A 13,131-nucleotide genomic window follows, 5' to 3' on the forward strand; every position below is an offset into this window, starting at 1 on the left:
TGTGGGGACATGCTCTGCAGCGAGGCACATAAACAGTGCTGACTTGACAAGTTTTCCATTAAATGAAAACTAGAAAGCGACTGGAAGATAGCGGGAACGCTGGCGAGCTTTTTTTTTTTCCTTGTCAAGTTAGAAGTGACAGGAGAATGGCTTCTATGATTATTCGCCATATGAATTGGAAAACAAGGGATGCCAACGAGGGTGTATGTTTCTTGGGTGGTGATCAGGCAGGCCCAGACTCGTTAGTCTCCCAGGTAGCATTTAGTCATTAGCTTAGAAGGTTCCGGACAATCCGTTTGTAATCGCTCAAATTCTCAAAATATGGTAATGACTCGACCCGAGTTGATCGTAGTCCTTTAAGCACTGGGATACCCCTGGCCAGTGTGGCTCAGGTGGTTGGGCGTTGTCTCGTGCAACCTAAAGGTCGCTGGTTTGATTCTTGGTCAGGGCACATGCCCAGGTTTCCCGCTCAATCCCGGTAGAGGGCATGCAAGAGAGACAATCAATATTTCTCTCTCTCTCTCTCTCCCTTCCTCTCTCTCTCAAAATTAGTAAACAATCTTTAAGGAAAAAAATTTTTTTAAAGGAACTGTTACAGCCAGCTGGCATGGCTTAGTGGTTGAGCGTCAACCTCTGAACCGGAAGTCACTGTTCCATTCCTGGTCAGGGCACATGCCCGGGTTGTGGGCTCCATCCCCAGGGTAGAGGGTGTAGGAAGCAACCAGTCGATGTTTCTCTCTCACATCAATGTTTCTCTCTCTCTCGCCCCCTCCCTTCCACTCTCTCTAAAAATCAATGGCATATTCATATAACTTTTATTATAGTGTATTGCTATAATTATACTTTATTAGTTTTTTTTGTTTATCTCTCACTGTTCCTAATATATAAATTGAACTTAACTTACATGGATAGGTATGTATGAATAGGAAAAAAAAATACAGTATCTATAGGGTTTGGTAGTAGGTTTCAGCATCTATGGGGGTCTTGGAACATATCCTCTGTGGATAAGGGGGGCAGCTGCAAAAGTCATTCTCTGTATCTTCCATTTTCAATCAAGGAAATGAGGCAAAGGGCATGCCCCCAGATGGTTAGATCCCCGGCTGAAGGACTGAGAAACCCTACGTGCAGTGGAAGGCCTAATAAGGGGGAAGACGGATGAAATGGACCACAGCGCCATTAGCATCCTGTGTGTGTCAAACGCCCACCCCCGGAACTGGCGAGTGGGGACATAGCACTGTCTCCCTCCCCACCCATCCCTATTTCACTGAAAGCAGCCACAAATCAATAGGGCGGCGTGAACGTGCCACGGCGGCGTCTGCAGCAGACTCTAGTCGAGTCACTGGGCACGTCGCTGAAGAGGTACCAAAGGCAAGTCACCGGAAAAGCGCTGAACTTCGAAGATGCAAATGAACAAAGCTCCTTTCTTTGTGTGTGTGTGTGTGTGGGAGGGGGGCCGAGGGGGAAGGTCCCCAAGCTAGTAAAGAGCCTCTTAGATAGGCTCTCAGTGTGTGTGAGCGTGTAGGGGTGACCACTCTCAGACCCACTGGAGGGAATGAGGACAGTGCAGCCTTTATGCCTGGCGACTCACGTGTCCTACTTCAAAGGGTCTAGACTAAAATCAGCGACGGCAATGAAACCTACATGTGAAGCTACTCACCTTGGCTTTATTGTTAACCCTCACCCAACAATATTTTCCCCTTGCTTTCAGAGAGTGGGCGGGAGGGACAGCGGGAGACAGACCTGTAGCGTAGTTCCATTTTGTTGTCCCTGCTGTCCTTTGTCAGCCCACCCAAGACTCAGAGTGGATGGATCCTTGGCTATTTGGGGGAGGTGTTGGTCTCCAGGACCATTAAAGATAGGTCAGATCAGAGGTGGTTGTGCAGGGTTATTCTTCCACCTCCCTTCCTATCTCACTCTTCCTTCCACTCACTGTTCTATCCATCCATCCACTATCCACCCTTTCATCTACTCACTCATCCATCCATCCACCCACCCACCCACCCATCTCTCTACCCACCTACCCATCCATCTACCCACCCACTCACCCATCCATTCATCTATTTATGCTTCTACTCATTTCTTCATACATCCACCCACCCACCCACCCAGTCATCTGTCCTTTCATTCATCTGGCCTTTCATTCATCGTCCCATCCATCCATCCATCCTCCCTCTATCTACCCACCTACCAACCCACCCCATCCATTCACCCATCTTTCTACCCACCTACCCATCCATCTATCCACCCACTCACCCATCAACTCCTCTATTTATCCTTCTACTCATTTCTTTATCCATCCACCTACCCACCCACCCAGTCACCCATGCATTCATCTGTCAGTTCATTCATCGATCCATCCTACCCACCTACCCTTCCATCCATCCACCCACCCAGTCACCTACCATTCTTGCGTAAAGAACTGAGTGCCTGCTGTGTGCCCAGTCCTGTGTTATATAGTGTGAGACAAAAAGGGCCAGGTCTTGCCTGGTGAGCTTACGAGGCTGCCAGCAGTTCTGCTCACCCATGACTATATTTAAACTTTTCATTTGGCAAGCATCAGGGGTGACTGACAGCTCCATCTTTGTATTTTGTGGTTTCCAAATGTGACGCTGTTTCTTGACATTTTCATTCTACTAACTTTGATATGAGCTGCTGAATGGCAGCGCAGGAAAACCCCCACGTTATCAAACCTGTCAGTTCTGGGTGCTCTTTACAATATAGTGATGCATGTGGCACTGTGGGCATGGACTGAGGACACTGCCCATTTTATATTCTGCGTCCTAGCCATGCATAGTTAAACAATTCAGAGAATTTACTTTTTCCTTTTGGTATGACAGCTTTCAAAAAATGGAAAAGTGATGCTTTTAAAAATGGAAATACATATTTTTGAGTGTGTGAGAGTGTAGCTGTCCAAAAGCTTTATGAGAGAATTGATTAGGAATGCATAAGGCTAAACCACAGGGCTGTTCTCAAATCAATTTCAGACTTCCAGTGATTCTAGGAACATCCCGGCCCAGTTTGTGCTTTGATCATTATTTTACCCCACGGACTCTTAAACATGTCTGTTTTCTCACTTGCCATTCCGTTTGAAAGATAATTTGTATAATAAGTGAGGAGCTTAGGTGCGCATCACAGTATTCCTTCGCCAGAAAGGGCCAGGAGCATCCTGCTCAGGTGGTGATGGATTTGTTCACCTCTGTGTCAGTTTTGCACGTTCAAGGTGAAGAGGTCTCAGAGAATGTCCTCAAAGCGAAATGCTGGCAGATAGCGCAGCAGCCGGTATTTATTTTAGAAGGAGAAAGGTTGTTAAGCAAATGTCTCTAGTCTTTCTGTAGGTGAGATTTCTAAGCTCGTTCATATAAATGAGCAAACAATAGATATCTTCAGAAAAATAACTTAACGCCTCTGCATTTCGTTTCTGAAAAAAGAAAAAGAAAAGAATGGACGTGCATAAGCCAAATGCAGAATATTATTAATAACAAGTAAATCAAGGGATGAAAAGAACTGGCTTAAACAATGCAGCAGTGAGCAATTAAAACAAGAAAATGTGAAGCTAAGTCTGAATGGTTGATACCAATGCGGTTGCTCAAAACATCTGTGGTAGAAAACACAGCTACCTACAAAACCTGTAGGCATGTGTGTTATCGCTATTCATGTGTTGGATCTATAATTTCAAATAGGTGTTTAAAAATTGTATAGAAAAGAGACATGTAATTTCCAAATGCCTCAAAAAGGGAAACAACAAACCAATAGAAAAGTTGACCAAAATAGCAAACACAGGAATAATAGAAACACAAAAGACAATAAAATATCGTAAATAAGCATGAACACAGCAGGGGACAACATCTGCTCTGTCAGCGCTGGAGGGACATTCAGGCAAAAGCCCCGAAGACGAGGGAAGCACTGCGGGTTAGTAAGTGCTGCTTCTGGACTTGGAGAGAGCTGGCGAGGAGAGTGTGTGGTAAGATACAGCTTAGGTGCTCAGAGGGCCTCCGCCAATGTTTTGATAAAATACTGGGCTCCCTCAGCGGTCCCCCTCACCCCATCTGCGTCGTGCATAACTTAAACTTGCAGTCAACTCTGTGAAGAGATGTCTGTAAAATGTGTTTGCTGTAACTTCCGAATCCGTGATCTCAGTCATTATCCTAAAATGTTCTAAATTGCTTCTTCTTCTTACCGTTGGTAGTGTGCCGCATATTATTCCATTCTGATTTTTCCGCTGTGCAAAATGTAATTGCTTTTGTGGAATATAGCTCTGTGGATGGTGTAATCAAATATTAAAAATAGAACTGCAGGGTTTTGCAGAAAATGCAATTAAAGAAGCTGTGGACGTCTGTGTCTCTTCACTCCTGTTCCTAACTTCTTTTCAGACTAGAGCTATTAGAGAAATCAGATCTTGATTTGAGGTGATTTATATGGAAAAATGTATTTGAATTATATTTGCAAGATAATATATACTACTCATATGTTACTCACATGAAAGTTCCTTTTTCTTTTTTAACTCATTATTGTGCATAGGATTTTTTTTAAGTTTTAATTTCTTTTTAAAGAGACAGGAAGAGAGAGGGAGAGAGAGAGAGAGAAACATCAATGATGCGAGAGGATCATGGATCGGCTGCCTCCCTACTGGGGATCAAGCCTACAGCCCGGGCATGTGCCCTGACAGGGAATCGAACCTGTGACCTTTCAGTGCATGGCATGACACCCAACAACTGAGCTGCTGGGGAGGTCACTGCTGTCCAGGGCCATTGTTCAGAGGGGAATGAGCACAGTGTGGGTCTGGCTGGCCCTGAGAACAGGCTGGCTCCCGGAAAACCTCGGCCGGGGCCCTGTAAGGCACAGATTTTGGAGTCTGCATACGTACGTAGTGTGTGGTTTATAGCATTGGGACAGTGGGCCTTTAGTCATAATCATTTGGAAATGGAGCAACCATTTGTCTACCAGACAGGTTCGCCTCCTGTTGTAATTGCACTGGGTTTAAAAGTTGATGCGGGTCTGTGAGTTTGAGGCATAATTAGACTCTGAGAGCTTTTCATTACACTTAATGTGATTTTAATGGAATTAATGTACTGTACCAACAAATACATTGTTTTTATTGCGCAAAGAGGACACTTCTAAAGGAGAGAATCAAAACGACTTGCAAATGGTTTACGTAACTTGCTCCCCAGGCGGGCGCTACACCTGTCCACTTCCTTGTTCCTTTCCCACTTCGGCTCCAGAGGAGCCCCCTTGAGGGGCTGGTTGAATTTTACTTTGAAACTTGTATTTATGTCTTTTTTTAAAAAATAAGTTTTTTTGTTTTTTTTTTTTAATGGATTTCAGAGAGGAAGGGAGAGGGAGAGAAACATCAATGATGAAAGAGAATCATGGGCCTGCTGCCTCCTGCACGCCCCCTACTGGGGATGGAGCCCATAACATGGGCATGTACCCTGACTGGGAATCGAACCGTGACCTCCTGAGGTTCTTAGTTTGATGCTCAGTCACTGAGCCACGCCAGCCAGCGGGGCTGCATTTATGTCTTAAATCTGAAGCCCTCTCCTGCTTGGGCCTTGACTGCCTGGGTGACTCATCTTCATGGAGATCTTGCGGGAAAACACTAGGACCTACTTACAACGGGGCCTCTGGAACTCTCTTCCCTGTGCCTGTTGGGATGTTGGGGTGAGGGAGAGGGGATTGTCCCCAGGATTTGAGTGATCAGGAGGAGGGGTGCCAAGCGGAAGACTGGGTTGGGGAGAGGGAGTGCAGGTGCATTTTTGGACAGGAGCTGGGGAGGGAGACCTGGGGCTCTGTGCTGGAGAATAACGTGTGTGTGTGTGTGTGTGTGTGTGCGCGCGCGCGGGCGCACATGTCCTAGAAGTGATCCTTCAGGTTGCAGCTGTCCACACTGTTTCGATTGTGCGTTAAAGGTCCCGAAGCATCTCACCTTCCTGCGCCCTTTGTCTCTCCAGGTGCTGCTGTCAGGACTCATTGGTGTTGTCTCCTGGAAAAGGCCTCTCTCCCTCGTGGTAAGTCGCACCTGCTCTCCATGGAGGCCGGGGACAGGGCTGAGGCCTCTGTGGTGTGAGCGCAGTCAGGGCGCCTGGCGCAGAGTTCTGGCTTTTTTGCCCAAAGGGGAGAGCAGACCTTGCTGAGAGCGTCGTGAGTGATAACCAAGTGCATGTGGCCTGCTTTGCTTCCGGGAGTGCCGTTCAGATGTTTGCCTGAGATGCTCAGGTGCCTTCCTCTCTCACTTTGCTCCCTTCCTGTCCCTCCTACGAGGGCATGCCGTGAACCAAGACGATCTAATAAGTGTAGATGCATTTTGTCTAGACTGGGCGGGGGTGGGGAACACGCATGCATATAGGTATGCTCATGTATGACCACACAGATAGGATGTGTTTGAGCGGAGTGCAAGGACTGTCAGCTCTGTGTGTCTTTTGGAGACTGTGCACCTCTGCGAAGGGATGTTTATTGGAGTAGAAGAGTGAAGAAATGAGTATTGCTCATCCTGGCCGTGTGGCTCATTTGCTTGGATGTCATCCTGTGCACCGAAAGGTCCCCAGTTCGAATCCTGGTCAGAGCACATGCCTGGGTTATGGGCTCGATCCCCAGTAGGAGGCGTGCAAGTGGCAGCCTGTTGATGTTTCTCTCTCCTTCTCCTTCTCCCTCTAAAAATCAATACATCCATTTTTGTATACGTATATAAGTGAATGGTTTCTCACGTTGCTTTGGGATGGTCCTGGGGAGACATGGAAAGAGGATGTTGGTTTCTCCATCTCTAAAGCACCCCAAGCGAATTTGTGTCTGTTGATAGGCATGTTCTTCTCCGCATACACATGAATGTATGTATGTGCCCATGTCGGTGCTAGGACAGGAGGTTTTCCCGGTTCTGGTGGATAATGGAAAAGACGACATGGCTTTTTTCTTTTTTTGCAGTAATGAATTATTTACATCTCTTCTTTAAGTGATTAGACTTGGAGATAATGACATGGACCGGTAGTAACGGAGATAGAAAGGAACATGGACCACCCAGCTAATGTGGCTTAGTGGTTGAGCATCAACCTTTGAACCAGGAGATCGCCAGTTCGATTCCCTGCCAGCTGCCTCCTGCACGCCCCCTACTTGGGATCCAGCTCACAACCCGGGCATGGGCCTTGACTGGGAATTGAACTGTGACTTCCTGGTTCCTAGGTGAATGCTCAACCACTGAGCCACACGGGCCAGGCTGCGTCGTCCATTCTTGACAAGAACTGTCTTGTGTCCACGTTGGAAAGCCCTGCCTCCTCCTGAATGCCTCCCTTCTAATGGGCTTGCTTCACCCTGGAGCCTTCACATTCTCCTCATAGAAAAAAATCGTTAAGAAAAAAATAAAATCTCAGGCGTTGAGCTAGCTCTCATATAAGAAAAGTAATAAATGAGGTGTCCCTCGATTGAAAATGCGTCTTCTTTCACTAAGAAGGCAATTACTGTTATAAAGATACAGCCTTAGAAAAATTATTATGGCTGAGAAGTGTGTGCTGTGTCCGTCCGCGCCACAGTTAATTTTAAAAGTATTACCGAGCATACAAATCATAAGGCTGAAATGCTGAACTATACTAATTTGAAAGTGAATTTAATATGCTGTTCTGAGGGACTGTCTGTACTTACCCGGCTTTTAAAAAATTGTAACTTAGAGGCTATTAGTTACCAGATTTTCTTCCAAATGTCCAACCTCTCTTAATGAAGAGTATTACTCAAGGACCTTATCTCTCATCTCCGAATAGTTTCATGTGGTACCATAAGTAACGGTAATATTGGAACATCCATATTTCACCCTGATTGTATGGGTATTAAATCAAATTGTTGCATTTTTATCAAAACACAACAATGCTGATTGGGAATGAAAAGAAGGCTCAGAGGATCAAATTTGTTTTGCTATGTTTGCTTTGATTCCCCGGAAGATAGAAAAATGGATTGAAATTGATTTAAGAATAGTGATATGTAGGCAATATGATCTAAAGATGAAGAGAATTTTTTCTTCTTATTTTTTTACGAAGATAATTTTTAAAAATCAGTTACACTGTTTGCACGCTGACTTCGGGAGGGAGAAAGAAACGGTCTGCCTTTTGCATAATATATGTGATATTGTTAACAAAGGGGCTTTTAAAAAATATATATGTTTTTACTGATTTTAGAGAGGGAGGGAGAGGGAGAGAAAAACATCAATGATGAAAGAGAATCATTGATCGGCTGCCTCCTGCACGCCCCCTACTGGGGACCGAGCCTGAAACCCCGGGCATACGCCTTTACCAGAAATCAAACCATGACCTTCTGGCTCATAGATTGAAGCTCAGCCACTGAGCCGGGCTGGCCGGGCAATACATGCTCATTTAAATGTCATTCTCCTGCAAATTCTAAGTCGGCTGAACACAGGGCAAAACCTGGATGGGTTTCATCTAATGGGAACAAGAGAGAGAATTTAAATGCTTATGCCTCTTGGTTAATGGAATCTGAAAAGCTGTCAAATGACAAGGGATGGATAATATCGTGTGATAATAAACAAATGAACCAAATGATTGGCCCGGGGGAACAAAAATGGAAAGAAAAAAAGCCTAGGAAATGCCCAAAGGCAAGTTAATAAGGAAAAAGGACTAAAACGTCCCGACAAATGAGATAATGACAGTGGCCCGCTGAGCTGGCTGGCAGACGTGGGCAGGCAGCTGGCACGTCAGAGTGAGTGGCAGCTGGGCTGTGGAGGATGAGTGGGAAGGACGGGCAAAATGATGAGTGAGTTAGTAAATCTGTCAGGTGATGAATGAGCTGACGGTCCCCATCGGACAGATGACAGAGAGGGGCCGAGCGGAAAGGCAGGCAGTGCAAACAGCGGGCGCAGAGAGCCTGCTTACCCAGAACCGGGACTTGCAGATGAGGTTTCTCCTGGCGGGGTAGATCCGGTGGTTGCTGCAACACTGTTCCTGTCTGCCAAGGAGTCAACCAGCGAGAGCAGAAATAAGTGGGACAAAAAAAAAACTGTGTTTCTCTCTCTCCCTCTCTCTCCTCCCCCCTTTCTCTCTCAAATCAATTTAAAAAATTTAAATGCTCCCTGGCAGGTTTGACTTAGTGGATAGAGCATTGGACTGCAGACTGAAGGGTCCCAAGTTCAATTCCAGTCAAAGGCATCTACCTAGGTTGCAGGTTTGATCCCCAGCCCCGATCAAGGCACATGTGGGAGGCAACCAATCAATATGTCTCTCTCACATCGATGTCTCCCTCCCTCTTTCCCCCTCTCCTTTCCCCCGCTCCCCCCTCTCCCTCTCCCTCTCCCACTCCCTCTCTCTCCCTCTCCCCCTCCCCTTTCCCGCTCCCCCTTCTCCCTCTCCCGCTCCCTCTCCTTCTCCCTCTCCTGCTCCCCCCTCTCCGTCTCCCGCTCCTCCTTCTCCCTCTCCCTCCCCTCCCCTCCTCCCCCTCCCTCCCACACTCTAAAAATCAATGGGAAAAATATCCTCAAGTGAGGATTAACAACAACAACAAAAATTTTAAATGCAATTTTATAAGCACCGAAAATCGAACCATGACTTCCTGGTTCCTGGGTCTGCATTCAACCCCTGAGCCCGGCGGGCCAGACTCCATCCGTGATCTTAGAGCTCATTTGATCTAAACATCCTGTGCTGCCGCAGAAGAGGGCAGGGCTGGCTGAGTTTCTTGTCCCAGATAGCTGGTTTGGGCTTTGCGGAGTGGTCTGGCTTGGGCCTCTCTCACTCCCCCCCAGGGTCCCTAGTGAGAAAACCTAGAAAAGTGAGAGTGGATACAGTTTGGAAGACAGTGTAACAAATAGATGCTTTTGTTCTTTTTTTTTTTTTTTTTTTTTCCTGGGTCCCTGGCACAGAGTCTCTAAAACCATTCCAGTTTCCGGAATGCTGAGCGTACCTTTTGTATGCTAATTGTGTTGGTGCGGAAAAACCCACACAATCTCATGTTTCCAGGCATCTGCCACGGAGGATCGAGGATCGGAGGAACAAGGCGGCTGTGCTCCTAGGCTCCGGCGTCTCCGTGACACGGGGGCAGGGCCTCGCTCACTGGCTCCGGAACAGCTGAGGAGTATGTGGGCAGAGGCAGAAGCAAGGTGTGCTTACTTTGCAGTTAAAAAAAAAAACAGGATCGGTATTTTTGGTGCCATGCATTTTGAGTTTGGCAGACGTTGGTTTCCACCTCATAATGACCAGTTGGCAGCTCAGGCCCTAAAACCAACCCATGGAAAACAGCCTGCCCTGGGCAGCGTGGCTCCGTGCCTGAGCATCGACCTAGGAACTGGGAGGTCACGGTTCGATTCCCGGTCAGGGCACAGGCCTGGGTTGTGAGCTCCATCCTCAGTAAGGGGTGTGCAGGAGGCGGCCGCCAATCTGTGTTTCTCTTTCATCACTGATGTGTCTTATCTTTCTCCCCCTCCCTTCCTCTCTCTCTCTCTGAAAGTCAAGAAAACATTAAAAAAAACAAATGAGCCGTTTTCCACATGATGTGGCTGTAAATTCAGAAATCTCTCAATGCAGGCGATGATAAAAGACACGAGCTACACAGTGTACGTTTAAAGGACTGTTTGTATTTGAGATCCGCACAACAGCACCCAAGAGAAGGGGAGCTCAAGTCCAGACTTCAGTTTGCTGCTCTCTCATGCTTAGACACAGTGGTTCCTAGGGTTAAGGAGAAACCTGCCACCGGCCCCTCCCCTCCACATCTGCCTGATCGCAATTTCTCTCTCTCCCTCCCCCTCCGTAGAGTTCCTGCGGCGATCACAGGCCTTCCCCTGAGGGTGCATTTTCACTCCTGTCTACTCTGTTCCATGCCGTTTCCCAATCGTGTGTTAGCGGTGCCACGGTGAGGGTTTAATTCTCACATTGTAATTGGATTCCTCGCTTCTGTCTCCAGTCTCTTGTGATGGGCATCTCTCCGATTATCGCCTCCAGCGCTGCCAGGACGGGAGGTGTATTGGTGTGAGGGTCTCCGGGTGTGTGAGGTGCTAGGGGAGTGCCCGTGTTCTTCCCTGTTGTCAAGCTCTGTTTCCGTGGTCCTGGTGGTCCCGTTTGTTTCCCTGCTTGCCGGGGGGTGGCACGTTTGCCCACACTCCCTGACGCGCGCGGTCTCGCTCACACGTGGCGCTGTCTGTAGTGTGTGTCCCTGTCACTCCTCCCTGACGACCTTCAGCCAGCTTGCCATTCCGTTAGAGACGATGCACCTGCCAGCCTTGTTCCACCAATTTCCCCCCCACCCCCCACCCCAGCAAAGCACGGAGTCCAGGCAGCCTGGGCCCTTGCGAAGGCCCTGCGCTTGGCCTTTGAGTTTTGTATAAGTAAACTAAATATAACATTACGGCCCCGCCAGCGTGGCTCAGGGGTTGAGCATGGACCTATGAACCAGGAGGTCATGGTTTGATTCCTGGCCAGGGCACATACCCAGGTTGCATGCTCGGTCCCTAGTAGGGGACGTGCAGGAGGCAGCGATCAGTGATTCTCTCTCATCATGGATGCTTCTATTTCTCTCTCCCCCTCCTTTCCTCTCTGAAATCAACAAAAACCTATTTAAAAAATAATAGGATCAGCATTTAAATGGCAGCTGTTCACATTTTCATTCCACCTGACCAGGTAATCACCCTGTATTTTTTGTATAAAAGAAGGGCTAGAGTGTCCTACATGGTTTGAATAGAGACACGCATTGGAAATGCAATGTCCCACTTAGTGACCGCTTTGAACAGTTGGGTTCTTGGTAAATGAACTTAAAAATGAAAAAAGGCTGGCAAATTTTTTTCTGTGGGTCCTAAATCCTGTGATATGAATTGCTCTTGTGGAAAAAAATATGAGACAAGTATAAAAAATGGGCTCAGTGTGATCAGAAGAAAAGTCTGTGTGGTTTTTTTGGAAATGTGCTGAATTCTGAGTTAATTAAAACCAGGACGTCACGTGATATTCCGAACATGTTATATTTAGCTTTTTCCTTAAGAATAAGGCACCTCTTCTCTGTAAATGTAACTCTCGGTTTCTTAAATCTGCCAGCCACCCAGGATCATGGCTGTCCTTTAAGACGCAGGGGAACAGGCTTGCACCGTGGCCCATATTTGGGGAATCCAGCATGTTCCATTCCTGCCCTCCCTCCCCAAGGCTGCCCGCCTGGTGTTGAAGGTCTGCCTGGTCACCCTGACTCCAGCTTCCTGCCCTCGCAGGGGAGGGTTTTTTTTTCTGTTTGTTTGTTTTTTTCTATCGATATATTACATTTACTAAGTCTATGCGCCATTTTGAGTTAGTTTTTGCATATGATGTGTTGTGTACCTTGAGGTTGATACCTTGAATTTTTCCAGCACCATTTATAATAAAAATATATATTTTTATTGATTTCAGAGAGGAAGGGAGAGTGATGAGAGAGCTAGAAACATCAGTGATGAGAGAATCATGGATTGGCACACCCCCTACTGGGGATGGAGCCCACAACCCGGGCATGTGTCCTTGACTGGAATCAAATGTGGGACCCTTATGGCTGCAGGCCGATGCTGTATCCCCTGAGCCAAAGCAGGAAGGGTGAGCAGCACCATTTTTTTTGAAAAGATCATCTTTCTCTTTGGCCAGTGTTGCTAAGCGGTTAGAGGATCAGCACACAGACTGAAGGGTCTTGGGTTCAATTCCCAATCAAGGGCACCTACCTACCTCAGTTGCAGGTTCAATTCCCAGCCTCAGTCGGAGAGCATGTGGGCAGCAATCAATCGATGTGTCTCTCTCACTCTCCCTCTCCCTCCCACGCTCTCTAAAGGTAGTAAAAATGTATCCACAAGTGATGATTAAGAAAATAGACATATGCAGTTCAGTCACACTGAAGGAAAAAAATGAGAATTCTCCTAGAAGCTGGTAAAGCCAAAGTCCATTGAATAGCCAGACTCCTTTCTATTAGATTTTAAAATGAATGAGAAGTTAATGAAGAGCTCTCACAGTTGCCTTGGAAAGGGCATATTTATAACCTCCTCCTGCTTGCCAGAAATAAGCCCACCTCATTTTCCCTGCCAACCATTTCAGCGCTATTGCAGAAAACAGGTCTGGCAGGGAGGGGTTTGGTGCAAATAGGGCGGTTTCCCACCAGAAAGACAGGTTTTGGAATATTTGAGCCGTTTGTGAGCGTTGTCAGTTCTGGAACATT

At 47.0% G+C, this 13,131-nt stretch overlaps 2 protein-coding genes across 3 annotated transcripts in view; both read left to right on the forward strand.

Moving 5' to 3' along the window:
* TJP1 (tight junction protein 1) overlaps window positions 1-6,140 on the forward strand; it is a 93,597-nt gene extending 87,457 nt beyond the window's left edge. Inside the window, exon 32 of the mRNA XM_045580443.1 lies at window positions 6,122-6,140. The gene's annotated coding sequence lies outside the window, so the exon portion shown is untranslated. The remainder of the gene's footprint in view (window positions 1-6,121) is intronic.
* The window catches only part of FAM189A1 (family with sequence similarity 189 member A1), a 39,247-nt gene that overhangs the window by 8,003 nt on the left and 18,113 nt on the right, over window positions 1-13,131 (forward strand). For both annotated transcript variants that reach the window (XM_036434604.2, XM_045580464.1), the window contains exon 2: window positions 5,949-6,005. In XM_036434604.2, the coding sequence (XP_036290497.1) occupies window positions 5,949-6,005 (57 nt within the window). The remainder of the gene's footprint in view (window positions 1-5,948; window positions 6,006-13,131) is intronic.

This window comes from Pipistrellus kuhlii, unplaced genomic scaffold, assembly GCF_014108245.1.
Source record: "Pipistrellus kuhlii isolate mPipKuh1 unplaced genomic scaffold, mPipKuh1.p scaffold_m20_p_128, whole genome shotgun sequence".
Lineage (NCBI taxonomy): Eukaryota > Metazoa > Chordata > Mammalia > Chiroptera > Vespertilionidae > Pipistrellus > Pipistrellus kuhlii.